General features: G+C 41.3%; 1 protein-coding gene across 1 annotated transcript in view; it reads left to right on the forward strand.

Annotated features, from left to right (window-relative positions):
* LOC115474987 (sodium- and chloride-dependent neutral and basic amino acid transporter B(0+)-like) overlaps window positions 1–19,648 on the forward strand; it is an 88,060-nt gene that overhangs the window by 11,170 nt on the left and 57,242 nt on the right. Inside the window, exons 3-7 of the mRNA XM_030210728.1 lie at window positions 1,061–1,192; window positions 5,612–5,773; window positions 7,874–8,006; window positions 14,561–14,693; window positions 16,463–16,603. Coding sequence (XP_030066588.1) covers window positions 1,061–1,192; window positions 5,612–5,773; window positions 7,874–8,006; window positions 14,561–14,693; window positions 16,463–16,603 — 701 coding nt within the window. The remainder of the gene's footprint in view (window positions 1–1,060; window positions 1,193–5,611; window positions 5,774–7,873; window positions 8,007–14,560; window positions 14,694–16,462; window positions 16,604–19,648) is intronic.

Below are 19,648 nucleotides of genomic sequence, written 5' to 3' on the forward strand. Positions count from 1 at the left end.
TTCATGTTAATTATTTGAGGAATTCAAGAATTAATATATTCAAGTTCGGCATGAAAAAGATTGAAGATAAAAATAAAAATTTGAAAGAAATGGACTGATGACAGTTCATGATGTGCATGATTCTCCAGAGTTATAAATGAGTTACTTGGAGTTAGCCACTTCTGACTGGTCCGCTATAAATATTTATTTTTCTATGCAGTAGAGCTACAGTTTCCTATAGTCATATGTGATATGCACTGGGAAGTTGTTTGGTAGTTTTTGACAGAATCCCCCCCATTATACTTATTTGATATTGGGTCTTTGACAATAAACATTCAGTGAATGCCACCAGGCATACTATAATCTCAATCATAGGTCCAGTTTTACTGTTCATTGTGTGCTAATATTCCAACTCAATCAAGTTTCATTTTATTTTTGATATACTGTCTATGATAATCACAGCTAAGCGGTTTACAAATACAAATTAAAGATAAAAGGGGGAACAGAAAAAGAGTAAATAAGAAATTATATTTCAAAAAGAAAGAGGGAAGAAAAAGATAAACAAATGTGGCAACTCTATAAACCATAATGCAGGTTGCTCCCAAGGCTCCAATGGTGTCATATATATGGTGTCAGAAGATAACTAATATATGCAACACTCAGAAAATTATTATTAAAAGTAAGGCAAGACACTTGGAGTTATCCCAGAAATGCCAATAATCAGTGCTTGTATCTAGATCACAATTCAGACAAGTTAAGACAGCTGTTTTGTTGTCTTAACTTAGCTAGATAGTTATCCGAGTACCGACAGTGAATATCGATGGTATCCAGATACATTCTGGATCCACCTTGGCTTCACCCTTATACTGCCCCAGCATTATCTGGATAGCGCTGAGACAGTGAGTGGGGACTTTCAACACACTTATCTGGGTGGGAGCCTCCTACTGCTGAATATCACAGCCATTGTTTTTCAGAATGTGGCAGTGAGGTTTTGAAATATAAGTGAAATATCTAAGTTTTGTAATGAGAAGTGCAAAGAAGGTTAATTTCACAATCTGTAATTAAACTGTTTTTTTCTCAGGTGCATTTCTTATTCCATATACAATGATGCTGGCAATTGCTGGTTTGCCTTTGTTCTTCCTAGAATGTGCTCTTGGGCAATTTGCCAGCTTGGGACCAGTTTCAGTGTGGAGGTTTGCACCAATATTACAAGGTCAGTGACATTTTGTTTTTCATTTCTGTCCTTTTGACATTAACAATCAATATTAATGATTGATTGATTGGTTGAATCAGCCTCAATAAAAAATGAGATTAGCGGAGGACACCAAAGAAATTAGTGTTCCATAAGGCAACTTGAAAAAATGATAGAATGAACAAGGAACTCAGGTATGAGGGTAAAAAGATGGAGGGAAAGAGAAAAGAACATGTAACATTGGAAATGGAAACTCAAATATTTATGCAGTGATAATTGCAAATAAGATTTGATAGTTCCACTAAATGAAGACAGTTATTCTTCAATGATGCAAGCAGTGGGCATTAAATTAAAATAGGGAATACACCTATGGAAAATAGATGAAAATGTAATTAGAAATACACTGGATAGTATGTGTAGGAGTATCTTGTGTCAAACTGTTATAGGAGTTATAAATTTAATATCTAAGAAAATGAGCTCAGCAACTGAGAAAACAGAGGGAGATTCTTGTTATCTACAGATTCTGATTCAAAATATTCAGTTTATTACTTCAAATTATGTATCCACAAAAGAAAATCAAAGGAACTTTTATATGTTATCATTGAAAATTGCCTCAAGTGAAACTCTTTTCTAGAGAATAAATCAGCACTTAAAATTAAGATAAGATTTAAATTCATGCAATCTCTCTATATAATATGCTTGCTATGAAGTGGTATCTTTCTGACAGGAAAAAATGGCGTGCATATGTATACCCTGCTAAGGAACTGCTCTTGTAGCACATCAGGATGAGGGGGCTCCTGGGGACAACAGCCAGGCCCTTGCCATGGCCTTGATGGTACCAACATCACTGCCTTCTTGCTTCTGTTGCTGCCATGCTCCTACTTCTGTTTTCTCCAAACCAAATGGGTCAGCAGATTCAAAAGACAGCCGGCTTGCCTCACATGGGTCCGAGGGGGTAGCGGTAGCAGTACGGCAGCAGTTTGTAGATAGGGACAGCTGCGCTAGTGCTGTCAGGAAGGGACGAGTGTGTATTACCTCCAATATCTGCTAAGTTACTAACTGAAATGGGAACAAATGATGCCTAGAAGTATTTTCATCCTAGGGAATGCAATTATATATTCTTCTACAGATGACATGGATCACACTCATGCATTCATCTCCTATTTAGCAATATTTCATGGGTGAAGTTTTGAAGTAAATAACACAGAATCTCTTGTAAAATATGAGGATTCTCCATGTCTTGACTTGGACATGTGAATTTTATTTATTTATTCGTTCTTTTATCCAAAAACAAGTTTCGGTTCAATGTGGCTTACATTCAGTTGTCGGTTGGGTTACATATTATAGAGACAGTTAAGATTGGTGGATGGCGTAGGTTGGGTTACATAGTAATGAGACAGTTAGGATCAGTGGAAGGCGTAAGCGTTTTGGACAGTTAGAAAACATTCATGTGTTGGTTGAGCAACGGGAGTCTGTTATAGTTTGCCGTAAAACTTTCTGAAGAGATGTGTTTTCAGTTCTTTTCTGAAGTAGAGATAGTTGTCAATGCTTCTTATGGCTTTGTGGATTAGGTTCCACCATTTGGAGCTTAGGTAGTCGAATCCTGCTGTGTAGATTGATTTGTAGGTTATATTTCTGTATTTGGGTAGATGAAGTAAGGAGGTATTCTCTGGTTCCTGGTGTCGCATTTCTAGGTGATAGGTTGATCAGATCTTGCATGTATTCAGGGGTTATGCCGAACAGTATTTTGAAAATGATCATGCCAGTTTTGAAAATTAGTCTGGTCTTTATTGGGAGCCAGTGTAATGCAATTAACAGGGGTGTGGCTCTTTCATATTTTGGTTTTTTTTGAAGATTAGTCTCGTTGCCATGTTTTGAACAATCTTTAGTGTTTTCAGCATGCTTTCCTTACAGCTGACATATGCTGCATTGCAGTAGTTAAGTTGGGATAGTATTAGGGATTGTGCTATTAAGTGGAATGTCTTTCTGGGAATAAAATCTCTGATTCTTCTCAGTTTCCATAGCATTTTGAAGCACTTTGCTGTCACTGCTGAAACCTGATCTTCGAGCAACCTTTCCATATGTTATCTAAATCTGCCTCTTTATATTTTTACTAGTAACAGAGGCCCGTTTCTGAGCAAATGAAATGGGCGCTAGCAAGGTTTTCGTCGCCACCCCCCCCTCCCTCCCTCCCTCCCTGGCCAACCCCTTTGTTGTTCTGCCATAGCTGCGCCCCCAACATCATGACATTTGACGCGAGGGTGGGGCCCGGAGTGATTTCCCCCCCCCTCCCTCCCTGCCAACCCCTTCGTTGTTCTGCCATTGCTCCACCCTCGAGGGCGGGGCCCGGAGCGATTTTGGTGGCTTCACCACCACGAACCTTCGAACCTTTTTGAAGGAAGTCAGGGCTTGGCTTCACTGACGTCAGTGTCCTCAGAACGTTGAGGGTGAGTTTTATTATAGTAGATTATACACAAAATATGTTGCTTAATTAGCAAATATTTTGCTCTGACCATCTATATTTACTGAAATTTGTTACAGGATTTCCACACACTAATGGCATTTAGCATGTGTTTTTAGGAACTAGCTGTCTTTGCATAAAATGGGACTTGGAACATTAAAGTTTATTATCACAAGTTAACCCTGTAGCACCTTTTAGTAAATCTAGCTCTGAACTTGATGATCAAGACTCCATGCTATTATGCAGAAGGGCTGAAGAGGCTGCCCCCACTGCAGTCCTGTCCCCCCCCCCCCCCCATCCCCTTCCCAGGCTTAACAAGGGGATCCCTGGGGTTTAATGGAGTGGGATCAATGCCCATTTGCTCCCTCCTTGATGCTACTGGCCCTCAAAATGGCCACAGAGACCTCTAGAGGTAATACTGTAGTATTAGTGCTGGGGGGGGGGGGGTAGGCTTCCATATATGAGCAAAAGGAAGCCTGACCTATTAGCAGTAATGTCACATTATTACTGCTAGAGGTCTCAGTGGCTAATTTAAAGGCTGGCATTGTCTTGAAGGGAGCGAGTGAGCATCATTCCCACCCCACTAGACCCCAGGGACCCCCAGCAAGCTCAGGGAGTGGGTCAGAGGTGGGGGCTGCAGTGAGGAGTTTCTTTGGCCCTTCTGCCCTTTGGAGGAGGGCTTTAGGTCTTGGTGGAGGGAGAGGGTACCACATGGTTAAGTGTTTTCTCACCACATGAGAATTGTGGGGGATTTATTTGAGATGGTGATGGTGGTGGGGACTGCTGCCATGGGGGATGGATGCTGCAGGGAGGAGGGGTGGGCAGCAAGAGGTACTGGATATCAAAAGGATATCTATGGGAAGGGCAGACATCAGGGGGAGGGGGTGGCAGGAGAGGGGGTGATAGCCTCAGAGGGGGCCCAAACATCAGTATTTATATCTGCCCCTTACAGCAGGCACATACACATGCCTCAGACAGGTATAAATACCAACATCTATTTTTTTTCAATATAGACGTGGATTTCCTATTTGAAATGGGGAATCCACGTCTGTGTTTTAGGCCCACCCAGGACACTCCCTTCTCCCCGCCCTATCCATGACTCCCATGACTCTACTACTACTACTATTTAGCATTTCTATAGCGCTACAAGGCGTACGCAGCGCTGCACAAACATAGAAGAAAGACAGTCTCTGCTCAAAGAGCTTACAATCTAATAGACAAAAAATAAAGTAAGCAAATCAAATCAATTAATGTGTACAGGAAGGAGGAGCGGAGGGTAGGTGGAGGCGAGTGGTTACAAGTGGTTACGAGTCAAAAGCAATGTTAAAGAGGTGGGCTTTCAGTCTAGATTTAAAGGTGGCCAAGGATGGGGCAAGACGTAGGGGCTCAGGAAGTTTATTCCAGGTGTAGGGTGCAACGAGACAGAAGGCGCGAAGTCTGGAGTTGGCAGTAGTGGAGAAGGGAACAGATAAGAAGGATTTATCCATTGACATCCTTGACATCTATACCTAGGAAGTATCCCCACCTGTGAATGGCACTTTTTCTAAAATAGCATTTAAATATCTGTGCCTCTACAGATGTTTAAATGCTGCCATTTAGTCATGGGGGTTCTTCTAAAACAAGGATCAAAATCTTTCAAAGTTTGTGTAGATGAAGCGTTTATTTATTTGTTTACGTAATTTTTTTATTTTCACCTTTTAAATTTCTTTTCACATAGGGGTCCTTTTACAAAGGCACGCTAGTGTTTTCAGTAAGTGCTAAAAATAAGTGTGCTCTAAACGCTAGAGCTGCCCATATATTCCTATGGGCGTCTCTAGCGTTTAGTGCATACTAATCATTATCATGTAGTAAAAAATTTAATGCACCTTTGTAAAAGACCCCCATAGCTTATAAGAAGGACAACTATGAAGCATTTATATGTACCTTGCATTTGACATTTGTATCTATACTGAGTTTTTGTACTGGGTTTTTTTTTCCAGGTGTGGGATGTGGAATGGTTCTAATTTCAGCCTTAGTGTCTATCTATTATAATGTGATACTTTCCTACAGTCTGCATTATCTATTTTCCTCATTTCAACGTGTGCTACCATGGTCAGACTGCTTTTCGTGGGCAGATGAGAAGTGCAGCAGGCACAGCAAAGGTAACATTTTATATCATTTTTTGGCATGACAATCCATACTGCAAATGCCTTGATTAACTATAAAGGGGTCAATATTCTAAGATGTACTTTGTGTATGTGTGTGTGTGTGTGTATATATATGTATATATATATTGTCAGCATGCACCTCTCCGTGCTGTCTGCTCTCGACCCCCCAACACCTCTCCGTGCTGTCCTCCTTCACCCACACAATTGGGGCTAATCCACTTCCTAAGAGGAACTGCTTCTGCTCACTTGCAAAAAGGTAATTATTCACAGTACTATATTTATTCTGCAGAGTACTTTATTCCACAGCGGTACCAGCGGGAAAACAGTATGTCCACTGTACTACAGCTGCTGGTCTCTGTGCCCCTTGCTTCACTTCTCAAACACACAACAGTTCAGAACAGTTCAGTCTTAGAATTCGCTAACCACTTGGGATAAACCTGTGGTTCAGTCTATTCCTCCTCTCCTTTCTTCTACTGCCTAGGAGTAGGAGGCATTTTCACCACCCTCACTTGTCAGCCACCAGCACACTGACAACCTCCCACAAAATGTTCAGACTGACCTTCTTCAGGTACTTAATCCTGCTAGTTCCATGAAGTCAGATCTCCATTAGGCATTGTCACTTAGCGGCCCCAAACCTCTGGCTTCTCTCTCTGCAGTCTCACCCATTTCCACCTTCCTTTGTCCAGAGCAAAAGAACTCCATCTGCTCCTCCCCACTCTCCTTCATGACATTTTCACTTTCCTCCCCTAGTTCAATCTCCTTCCACTCCATGGAGTCTTCCCCCATCCTCTCCCCCAAGTGCTGCTCCTACCCCTGATAATCCTCCATCTCCCAATCACCCCCTGACTCTACTACCTGCTGGGAGTTGTGGTACTGTTTCTCTTGTTCCCTCCTCCCTTGCAAGTGTTGCTGGGCTCTGTAGTTCTTTTCCCTTCTCATCAGTCTCCTACTCCCTTTTCCCCTCTGAGGGTTCTTCTCCTTTCCTCGCTTACTGTCACTAACAGCTCTTCTCTGCCTTCCTTCTACCTCCTCCTTACAATATATATATATATATATATATATATATATATATATCCTCCCCCTGATAATCCTCCATCTCCCAATCACCCCCTGACTCTACTACCTGCTGGGAGTTGTGGTACTGTTTCTCTTGTTCCCTCCTCCCTTGCAAGTGTTGCTGGGCTCTGTAGTTCTCTTCCCTTCTCATCAGTCTCCTACTCCCTTTTCCCCTCTGAGGGTTCTTCTCCTTTCCTCGCTTACTGTCACTAACAGCTCTTCTCTGCCTTCCTTCTACCTCCTCCTTACAATATATATATATATATATATATATATATATATATATATATATATATAAAACTAGACATAGTTAGGACTGCATTATATGTGGTTCATCATGTCCAGTTACCTATCCAGGCATAGGCACTGACATTGAATATCTGCTGTACCTGGATAAGTCCGACTCTCTCTTCAGACTGCCCAACACTAACTGTATAGTTCTATAGTGGTCATTACTAATATTCAATATCAGTAAAGTACCGCTGAATATTAGTGGTTGGGCTAGCCTGTGTGATTTAGCCAGGCAGGAGTCTCTCCTACCCATTTAAATCATTTTTGAATGTTGGACCCATAATTGTTTTAATTTGTACATATGAAAATCTATATGAAGCTTTTTTTTTAATGATCTCCTTCCTTCTCCTGCTGGGATTTGTTACTACATACTTCAGCAGGTCTTCTAGGGCCATTGGTAGATAGGTTGAGGGCAGTGGCATCTCTCAATTAGAGCTTAGATGGAGAAAGTGTTGTATTAAAATCATGTATACCACATCAAACAACAGGTTTTTTCCAAATGTATTTCTAATAGTCATTCCCTATATATTTGCAAAATCATAGTTTAATTATAAAAACTGGTGTCATGTTTTCCTTCATGAATTTGATGTTCCAAACTGTAATATCATACACAACAAATCTGACGTTCAGAAATATTTTTTAAAATTTTGTAATAGGGCTGTTGCAATGTTAATTTCATAATTTTAAAACATTAATGATATGCATTTGTTCACAAATAAATATTCATAATATATCCTTTTTCCACAGGTATATGCAATGTAACTTCGGGAGGTACTGTCACCATAGTGAACTTGACATGGGTGAAAGAAAAGAATCTAACTTGTGACCCCAACAGTATAATTTATCAGGCAGTGGAACCCCCAAGCAAGCAATACTGGGAGTAAGTGCACATGGCCTTATATATCATTCAAATATATAGTAACCTTTGGAGTCTAGGCTTATATCTGTTTATGTGTATAATTAAATTTAACAAACAAGTTGAAAGAACACCATTACATTTGTTTCTAGCTTTCAAAGCTAAGCTCTCATCATGTGATCCGTGCAAACTCATAGATATTCAATATTAGCTGCCAGCTCACTCAGCGGGATTTAACTGGGCAGGAATCCAATCTTCCCTCAGCTGTATGGGAGTCCTTCACATACATTTCTGCCATTACAGGGTGCTCTTTCAGTATCATATTTTCAAAAGCTGTGCAAATTTATAGCTATGCTGCCTGTCTCGAGAGATTGAAAACACAATATTGTAGCATCACCCCTCACTGGCAGGAATGCAATTGGAGGACTCCCGCATAGCTTAGAGGTAGCATTGGTCATATCCTCAGTATATCACTTTCTACTGCAAGTGTTCCTGATGCCTTCAAACATGCTGTGGTTACACCACTCCTGAAAAAAACCTTCAATGGACCCTACCTGCCCTTTCAACTATTGTCCTGTCTCCCTCCTCTATTTTGCATCAAAGCTACTTGAATATGTTACCTCTGTCTTGACTTTCTTTCATCTTAAACTATTCTTGATCCATTACAATTTGGCTTTCACTTTCTACATCCTACAGAAACAGCCCTTGCCAAAGTCTCCAGTGACCTGTTCCAGGCCAGATCCAAAAGCCTTTACTCAACCCTCATCCTTCTTGACATATCTGCTGCTTTTGACACTGTTGATCACAACCTACTCCTTGATCTGCTGTCCTCAATTTGATTTCTGTTTGGTTTGTTCTGTTTTGGTTTTGTTCTTATCTCTTCCATCACACCTTTAGTGCACACTCTGATGGATCCTGCTCTACTACTAACACAGTATACCACAGGGCTCTGTCTTGGGACCTTTTCTCTTCTTTTCTAATTTGTTTCCTTGGTTCTCTCGTCTCCTCCCATGTTTTACAGTACCATTTTTACACTTATGACTCCTGTAACTACTTCTTTATACTAGAGATTTCACCAGGAATCTAGGCACAAGTCTCAGCCTGCTTGTCTGGCATTGCTGCCTGGATGTCACACTGCCATCTGAAACTGAACATGACCAAGACTGAGCTTCTTATCTTTCCCCCATTCTCCATTTTTGTAGAGATCACTGTCATCCACTCTGTCTCCACAGCTCTGAACATTGGGGTGCTCTTTGACTTCTCTTTCCCTTTCTCACCACACGTTCAGCACACTGCTAGAAACTGCCATTTCTTTCTCTATAATATCACCAAAATTTGTCCCTTTCTGAACACATTACCAAAACTCTTAACCACACTCTCTTCACCTCTCATTAAGACAACTGCAACCCGCTACTAGCAGGTCTTCCACTGAATCATTTTTCTCCTCTTCTATCTGTTCAGAATTACGTTGCATAACTTATCTTCTGCCAGTATCGACACACTAATATAACTCTTCTCCTCAAGTTACTTTGTTTCTTCCCTATCCATTTTTGCATATAGGTCAAACTCTTCTTACTGACTTACAAGTGCAGTCATTCTTCAGCTCCTCAGTATCTCCTCTCTTTCATCTCTCTGTACACTGCGGTGTAGAGCTTGAGTACAAAGGACAGAAAGAGAGGATTAGAGGAATAATACCTCAGTTAGGCTACTCGTTAAATTAGAATTTTAAAAGGCATTTTCCTTTAAAAGATTTGTAACTACAAGACTCACAAGGCAATAGGGCATATTGTCTAGATGCCAACTGAATTTCGGTTTTGACTTTGGCACTGAAACCGGCCCAAAATTTGGATTCAATTTTGTTTTGATTTCAGCCAAAAATGCTAGTGCATTTTTGTCCAAACCAAAACTGTACTGTGCTTTCCCATGACATAAAGAGCCTCCTTCCAGAACCCAAAAACCACAGGTAGGATCTCTCCTCCTCCACACACCCAACACAAGGAGTCCCCCCTCCCAGAACCCGGAACCTGGAAGCACAGGGGGGCCTGCCCCCTCCCCCAGGCCTATCGTATCATTGGTTATCTAGAGGGGGCATGAGCGGTCCCCAGTTTCTCCTACCAATGCTGATGCCGCTAACAAAATGGTTGCTGGGACAGAGAGAGACATGGAAGGAAGGCAGCAACTTCTAGGTCTGGGAGAGACAGGAAGAGAAAACTGCATTCCCTGGGTCCAGGAAGGGAAATCTCCACTCTGACATGGTTATTGCCAGGGGCTTGAAGCAGGACCAGGAGGGAAGAGGAGTTTCCTCAGACCGTAAGTCTCCATCCCAGTGCCAGGTGGTTGAGGGGGTTGAAGCAGGATCCCCAGGGGTACTGAGAACTAATGAGCAGGTCATAGAAAGTTCCCACAGCTACCAATCTCATGGGGAGACAGGATGGTGTGGGAAAGGTCCTCCAGAAGGTTTCCTATGGTGTGGGCATTGACTGAGTGCAGAGTGAAAGTGTGCCCTGTGGAAACTGGTCAAGCCATTACTAAGGAGCCTTTCCTGCTTATTTTCGAAGGAAAAGGGCGACCATCTTCTGACACAAATCGGGAGATGGCCGCCCTTCTCCTAATAGCGGCCAAGTCGGTATAATCGAAAGCCGATTTTGCCCACCCTCAACTGCTTTCAGTCGCAGGACCGGCCAAAGTTTAAGGGGGCGTGTCAGCAGTGTACCGAAGGCGGGAGAGGAGCGTGGTTAACAGATGGCCGGCCTCGACTGATAATGGAAAAAAGAAGGCCGGCCCTGATGAGCATTTGGCCGACTTTACTTGGTCCATTTATTTTCAGGACCAAGCCTCAAAAAGGTGCCCAAACCGACCAGATAACCACCGGAGGGAATCGGGGATCACCTCCCCGTACTCCCCCAGTGATCACCAACCCCCTCCCACCCAAAAAAAAATTAAAATTTATTTTTACCAGCCTCTATGCCAGCCTCAAATGTCATACCCAGCTCCATCACAGCAGTATGCAGGTCCCTGGAGCAGTTTTAGTGGGTGCAGTGCACTTCAGGTAGGCGGACCCAGGCCCATCCCCCCCCCACCTGTTACACTTGTGGTGGTAAATGGGAACCCTCCAAGACCCACCCAAAACCCACTGTACCCACATGTAGGTGCCCCCCTTCACCCATAAGGGCTATGGTAGTGGTGTACAGTTGTGGGGAGTGGGTTTTGGGGGGATTTGGGGGGCTCAGCACCCAAGGGAAGGGAACTATATACCTGGGAGCAATTAACTGTTAGCATACGCCCGTGCTGTATGTGCACAGCTGGGGCCGCCGAGAGACTGAGCCGGGCCCGGGACAAGGATGCTGCCGCCCCCCCCCCCCCAGGATCATCGCCACCGCTGCCGGGCCCCCCACTCCCCCCAGGATCGTTGCCACCACTGCCCTCGATCGCTGCTGCCACTGCCCTCCCGATCACTACTGCTGTCGCCACCCCCCTCCCCCCCAATTGCTGCTGCTGCCTCCCCACCCTCCTCGATCACTGCTGCCTGCCGCAACTGTTAAGTACCTTGGCTGGCAGAGATCCCAAGGCCCCACCATCAGAATAGATCGTTCTCCAGCGCTGCTCTTCTTCGTTCTGCCGTGTGGCCTTCGCACCTCTGCGCATGCCAAAGACGGCTTCACGTCAAAAAAAAAAAAGGTCGTCCCTGATGGGACTTTTTTTTTTTTTTCTACAGATTTTTTGATAGGCATCCTTCTTGGATGCGTTTTTCTTACGACCACTACCGGAGAGAATCGGGATGTTCGAGGATTATTTCGACTTCCGTTTCGATTATGCCCCGCCTCCAGGTCTCTCTCAGCCAATACAGCACGTTTAGCTGTCACTGGTGTCAGCTAAACGCACTGTGATTGGCTGAGAGGCCGTGGGGCGGGGGGGCTCACAATCGTCCATTAGCCCTCTCAAGGAGCTTCAGCTGGCGATGAGGAAGGGGGACAAATCTAACCTCCTTCGTTCAACTTTTAAAGCAATGATTAAAATAAGTAGTAGCCCTTCACTTGGAGAAAGCTGCAAATGTCTGAGTGCTCGTCAGGGATGTCCTTTTTTGTTTTTGTCAGTGAAGTACGTCCATGTTAGGCACTTTAGAAGGACGTCCCTGACGAGCACTTGGACGTTTTTTTTCCAGATTATCATCCTTCTCAGACGTTTTTGGAGCTCGCTATAGGTGTTGTTCAGCTCTGCAAGAATTTTCCGGGGAGGTTTGAGCAGGAAAATAGCCAAAAAAGACAGCTGTAAGCTTTGTACATTTTTTTCTCCTTCTGATTCCCTCACAGCAGCCGCCCCAACGAGAGGTGCAGACCTCCCATTAGGTTTTCCACGGTAAGGGGATCGGAAAACAGTAGTGCATCGCATCACATACACATTATAATACTAATTTGCTCATCTGCATTCCGTTTTTGTTAGCTGCTACCGTGACAAGACAATGCCCTTTTGTGCATGTCCCGGTTTACTACTTGCACGTTAAACTGGCTAGAGCCAGTTTAAAAACCACGTTGCTGGCTCGTTAAGTTTAGTGCATCTGGCCCTAAGTCCGTATGTCATGCTCTGTCTCTGGCCCTATTCAAATCCAGGCTAAACGTCCACTTTTTTCAGGCTGCTTTTTACTATTAACCCCTTATTCACCTGTTCAGTACACATGCTATTTTAATCATTCCCATAATAAAGGAAACTCTGTAATCTGTTTTGAATAGATTGTAAACTCTGTCAAGCAGGGACTATCAACAAAGTGCTCCATTCGGTCAGAGCCTCAGAGCAATCAAAGGGGATGTGCTTAACTGTCTGTTTTTTAAAATAACCCCAAAATTTATGATAAACGCTGTATCGTATCATATACCAATCATTTTGCATTCTCTCAGATCATAATGTTAAAATACAAAAGGCAGCAAACACCAAAAATCAAGAAAGTCTTCCATGATGGAGCTAGTTCCATAGAGTCATGAAGGCTGTTAAATCTTCACCATCAGCAAACTCAATGCAACATCGTCAATGCTCATAAGCGCCTCAGATAGTATTACTGTTCCATGAACATTCTTTAAGGAACTTTCAAAGCAAATGTGATGCTCCAATCCATTGATAAAGACAAAATGTGTTGCTTCCAATGCTCTTCAACAGAGGATTTTGGTTAAAATGACGTCTTGGTCTCAACATGTACCATGTTTCACAATATGCTTCCTCAGGAGACCAAATTCTACAAAAATGAGACACACAAAAATCTAAAAAAATGAACTAATCCTAACCTAACTAACTACAAAAACACTTACAAGTGAAAACCATAGCGCCTGCCGCATCAGGATCGGGAATCCGTAGCTCTCTGCTGATGGCGCCTCACTGCTCCAAAGATGCCAACATATGCGCAATGAAATAAACACTGCATATTAATATACTAACCACCCCACTAAAAAAGACGGAGTCAAGAATCACCTGGCCAGTAAAGACTAGTCCACCTCCTTATTGAGCCCACTGGGCTCCACCATGTCCCACAAGTAAATACATTTTTGCTTTTTAAAACGTAATTTCTTTATAATGTCACCCACCTCTATGTGAAGCCAATTACATAAGTACTACAAAACATAATTCACTCAAGGAATGTTTATTCTGAACCCAGTGAGCTACCAATGGGGTATCAACTTGCTGTAATCATATGTTACTTAAATGCTGAGCTATACGAATTTTGATCTTCCTAATAGTTTTCCCCAATATACTACAAATCGCAGGGACATTTGACAGCATACACGACTTCTTAAGAGTTACAATCTATGGAACTAGCTCCATTGTGGAAGACTTTCTTAATTTATTATATTTGTTGTCTTGTGTATTTTAACATTATGATCTGGGATGATGCAAAATGATTGGTATATGATATGATACAGCTTTTGTCAAATATTACGTATTAGCTGAGTAATAATGTGTGTAGATTTGTACCATTCCCAGAGGGGAGATTTTAAATGTTTTTGGTCTTAGTGGGGATTTGTATGATTAATGTTTTAGGATATTGATTTTGGTAAAATAAAGAGTAATTATTTAGAGTTTTGATAACAGGATATTTTCTTTATAAATATATTTTTAAATTAATGTTTCATATTCTTAACAAAATTATATATTGATTCATTTGGATTGTTGATTGTTTTTGTATGGTAGCCATTTGTGTATTACTAATGATATTCATTAGGGATATCTTGAAAACCCAACTTGGCTGGAAGTCCTTCAGTATAGGTTTGAGAACCACTGGTTTTGTAAATAGACCCCTACAATGGAGTTGTAGGAATTTGTTGTAATATTTTGTAAATATATATCTATATATATCTATATCTATATATCTATATCTATATATATCTATATATATATATACATCTATCTATCTATCTATCTATCTATCTATCTATCTATATATATATATATATATATATATATATATATATATATATATATATATATATGTATATCTATATGCTGCTACTTCCCATTCTAACAGCTAGTCCAGATTTAAGTAGAGGTACTCTGTATTCATAAATGCTTGTGTGTCTTTTTTTTTTTTGGTTCAGTAAAATAGCCCTCCGTCGATCCACTGGTATTGATGATACTGGTGGTATTGTGTGGTATTTAGCCTTTTGCCTCCTCCTGGCGTGGATACTAGTTGGATCATCATTGGTTAAAGGAATAAAATCTTCTGGAAAGGTACCTGGAGAACCCCCCTCCCCCCTCTAAATATCTGGCTTCATTTATGATTTAATTTGAAAAGTGTGACAGAAAATGTTTCTTCACATGTTTATAAATATTTGAAGCGTAGCATTCTGCGGCATTTATTGCTGCCATTCTTATAAGTTAAACCAAGTTATGACCTGTTAAATATATTTGTTTGACAATGTCAGTATCATTTTTTTCTACGCTGGTACCACATTCTCTCTTGTAGTATGTTCAGCGTATGCTTATATCCTGAGGCGCACATAAGGGCTCTAGGTGTATTCTATAAACTGAGAATAAATTTAGGTAGGGTTTATAGAATACACCTAGGCGGAATTTTTTTCGGTGCCAATTTTTCGGGCGCCATATATAGAATCTAACTGACTAATGCGGAGTTAACATTGGAGCACGTAGGGCCTCATAAATAGGGGGCAGTAAATGCTCCTGTGTTAATTTCTTAGAGGTAATATGCACTATTGACAATATGCGGTCTGAAATAAAAAAAAATAGATTAACAAATGGCCTAAAGGTTACCATGTTGAATCTTACTATACTGGAAGTCCTGTATTAAGATGTGCTAAGTACAAATTCTAGCGAGCCTTAGTAAAAGAGCCTCTGAGTGTATACTAATGAGTGTGCATTCCTAAAATGCATAAATAAAAAAATATATTTTATAGTTTATGTAGTAACTTAAATATAAATATTCTCAGGGATTATAGTGTTTTGCTTTGGAAATAAATGTATTGTTCTATAGAAGCTGTTATCCAGATAAAGGCCCTAACCTTGAATTTTCTGCAGCACTAAAGAGATTGTGCCAGTGCACTCTGTTTGAATTTTTAATGGCAGTATCTGGATAGTAACTAAATCAAAAATTGCTCTAACAACTAGCTATTAACCCAGGACTTCATATATATAGAATATTTAAGTAAAGGAAACTTCAAAAGCCTAGGGTGCCTACAATGATGGTCTTCCCCTTAATAGGCTCTCATCATAGGCTTCAATGTAACAGTGCAAAACAACTCCCTAACGGAGAAAAAAAAAACCCACTGCAGCCCCCCCATAAAAGAGGAAATTTCTTAATAATAATGAAGTACTAAGTTAATACAAAAACTATTAAGAAAAATGACTACTGAAGAAGATAATCATAAATTCAAAAACGTGCACAGCAAAAATGTAATCACTTATCTTCTCCACAAGGGTGGTGATCCAATGTCCAACCTTCATCCAGGGTGAGCTCCAAACATATTAGCTGAAGCAACATGCCATTTCCTCGACAAAAGGACCCTTCTGTTTTGTTACTGCCTCAGGAGGGATTAATTATAAACAACAAATATCTTCCAGTCTTAAGGATCTGGATAGTTCCAGAGCAGAGTGAGGCTGGAGCATGAATGTTCCATCTAACTCTACAGACAGTTAGAAATATTCAAACATTATCCAGAAAGCTATGCAGATAGATTTAGGATAGCAAAAAAGCTGACCTAACTATAACACGTGGTTTTTCAGATAGCAGCTGGTTACTGATTAATACATATATTCAGAACTGCCACTTTTACAGACTAGACAATTTAAACACCACGGCTGGTGTTTAAAAGAAATGCTGACTGTGGCCTCATATGTTTATGGGAGTAGCATTTGATATACTTGCTGTGTCATAATGTAAATCTTGCACTGCTACTGCTATTATTGTAAGAAGAATATTGAAAAGAATATACATGACAAGGGATTTATTCAAGTCAGTTAAATGTCTGCTGCGCTGTTGGCAGGTGGTATATTTTACAGCTCTCTTCCCATACTTTGTGTTGGTCGTCCTTCTTATACGAGGTATTACCCTAGATGGAGCTTTGGATGGCATTAACTTTTATATTGGGAAACAATCTGACATTTCAAAATTACAGTATGCAGAGGTAAGTCTTTTGGGCTGATGAAAATGAATTAACTAAATAATTATCCTTATCTGCACTAGAAAATGTGAAATAGTTTGAATGTTAAGAAACGGCATTATAAAATCAACGATTAACAATTTCCAAATTAAAGCTTCAGGAGTTGAAGACAATGGTGTAGTATTTTCAATATGTGTATTTAAGACCCCTACTTTGCTTTTGGAAATACTGTATCATTCAGTAGAGACCAAATTATTAATAACATAATATATCAGGAAAGTATTTTCTAGAAAAATCTGAATTTGTTAATTATATTGAGTGTCCCAAAGTATGGTCATAATTGCCCATGTAAGTAGTGTATGCTGGTCCTTTTGTATTTCTAGTAAGTTCATTGCAACTTGATATATGACAGCAGATAACTGTTTCCTTATTCCCTTCTAGAGTGCTTTAGCTATCCCAGCTATGAGCCATATAATCTTGTCCACCTCTTTGGTCCTGGGTAAAAAAGCATACAAAAAAGACAAATTCCTTTTCTCCTCATCTCTCCCCACATGTTTCAATCTTTTACTGAAAATCTCAACTCTTTTCTTAGCATTGTCCTCTATATCTGTCCCAGGCATGCTTAAATTACACCACAATATTGGTTTCTCCCACTATGCCAGAAGGTTAAGTACATGAGTGCAAAAGTGAGATTTGTTTGTTTTTCTGACTCGTCAGCATTGAATAACACTTCTGCAACTGGTGTCTCTCCTACATCTTCCTCGGTAAAAACTGAAGCAAAGAATTTATTTGATATCTCCACTATTGCCTGGTCTTCCCTGAGTGCCCTTTTTATCCCTCAGTCATCTAGCGGTCCAACTGATTCTTTTACCAGCTTCTTGCTTCTAATATACCTAAACAAGTTTTTCTATGTGTTTTTGCCTCCAATTGAATCTTCTTTTCAAAGTCTCTCTCTTTGCCTTCCTTGCCAGCATTTTGCATTTAACTTGCCATTCCTTAAAAGGTAAAGGGTCATGGATTTGATATAGCACTTTTCTGTGGGTACAACCAAAGCAGTTTACATATACTATATGCAGGTACGTTTTCTGTCCCTAGTGGGCTCACAACCTAAGTTTGTACCTGGGGCAGTGGAAGGTTAAGTTACTTGCCCAGGATCACAAGGAGCTGCAGTGGGAATGATATCCAGTTCACCAGGTTCTCAGCCCACTGCACTAACCATTAGAATACTTCTCCACTCCTATTATTTTCAGTCAGATCCTTCCACGTTCTGCTGCCATGAGAGGTCACAGCACTCACTTTGAAGGGCAGTGGCAAGGGGGCAGGAGTGAGGGGGTCTACCTAGACATCGAGAGTGGGCGGGAACTGGGGGGGGGTCATTCAGGGGGATAGGAGAGATTTAGTAAATCACAGTGAGGGAAGGGGTAGTAGGGGGGTATTAGGCTGGAAGGGGATCGGGAAGGTTTAATTAAAAAAAAAATAGTTATGCTGGTCCCAGCCGATATTCAGCCGTGGCCCGCATAAGCTCCGGCAGCCTGCCCGCCCTCACTTAGTCTCCAATATTTAGTGCCAGTGCCTGGACATGGCCCGGCACTGAATACTGGGGGCTAATTTAGCAGGCATCGGTGAGTGCTTAAAAAAATGGCTGACCGCCACCAGCTGAATATCATGGGGGTAGACTTTAAGAGGTGCTGAGCTGTAAAGTTCTACAGAAAGAGAATCAAAAAATTCTTGAATTTTAGAGCCCAGCGATACACAGACTGAAGAAGGCAGATTGGAAAGGCATAGAGAAGAGAAAGAGTCTTTGTCAAAAGTGTGATAGGAGCCTGAGTGGTAAAAAGAAAGAAAGGGAGAGATAGAATTGAAGGAAAGTAGCCAGGTAAAAGACAGAAAAAAATGATCAGACCAAGATAAAGAATGGCACCGAGAGATGACAATGGAATACAAATACCTCTTGTGGCTATGATAGCCAGGAAGTGTCCATCTTTCTTTGTGGGTTGAGAAGAGAGAAATGAAAAGCCTAGATTGCTCGGAAGTGCAAGAAAATCAAATTCAAGCTGAGTTGCAGGCTTGTCAACATGGATATTAAAATCACCCCAAAGAAGTAGGGGGCCTGGTCGAAGAGCAGATTGGACCAAAAGAGAATCTAAGAAAGCAGAAGAATGGGAACGTAATACCTTGGGTTTAAGTGAGGACAGAGCAAGCAAAATTACACCATCTCTGCATTTCCTGGGTCGGCAGGTAGTGAGAGGAATATATGTTGAAGGACAAAATCGAGTTAAATAAATGGACTCAACATTTCTGAGCCAGGTCTTCGTGAGAAGATATCCAATAACAGAAAGTACTTATTCTTCAAAGAGCAGATATTTCATAGGTTAAGTTGAAAAGGAACTACTAGACAGTTGACATTGAACAAAAATGTTGAACAGGTGTCCACTGACATGCTGGGTGAAAAGTAAGGAGGTAGGGCGAGGCTCAGTGACCTATATGAACTGGAATAGTGAAGTTAGTGTAATTGAGCATCATTTTAATTGCAGAGAAAGCAAACACAAAGAGAACAAATGGTAAAGCTGTCAGCATGCAAAGGAGATTACGAAGGAACATGCAAAGGAGCAGGACATAATCCTTTGTGGTCCTTCTCTGGTATGCAACAGGCGCGTACCGCAGTCAGTGTGGAATCTATAGTCTCCAGGGAAGTCTCTTTGAGTGCGGGGTTAGTGGGCATGGTTAGAACAGCAGCAGAAGCAGAGCGGAGAAAGGTGGACAAAGTGCAATGAGAGAAAGCACAACAATAAAACAGCAGCAACACATTATTCAGGTACAAATGGGTGTTATAGAGCTCGCCGCAGTCAGTGTGGAATCTGTAGTCTCTGGGGACATCATCTTGAACTTAGGTCAGTGGGCATGGTTAGAACAGCAGCAGGAGTGGAGCGGAGATAGCTGGACAAATGAACATGGAGTCAGTGGGTGTGGTTAGAACAGCTTCAGCAGCAGGACTTTGTCAGAAGCTTTCTGAAAATTTAGATACACTACATCAACCAGCTCACCTTTATCCATATGATTATTTATGCC

This window comes from Microcaecilia unicolor, chromosome 7, assembly GCF_901765095.1.
Source record: "Microcaecilia unicolor chromosome 7, aMicUni1.1, whole genome shotgun sequence".
Lineage (NCBI taxonomy): Eukaryota > Metazoa > Chordata > Amphibia > Gymnophiona > Siphonopidae > Microcaecilia > Microcaecilia unicolor.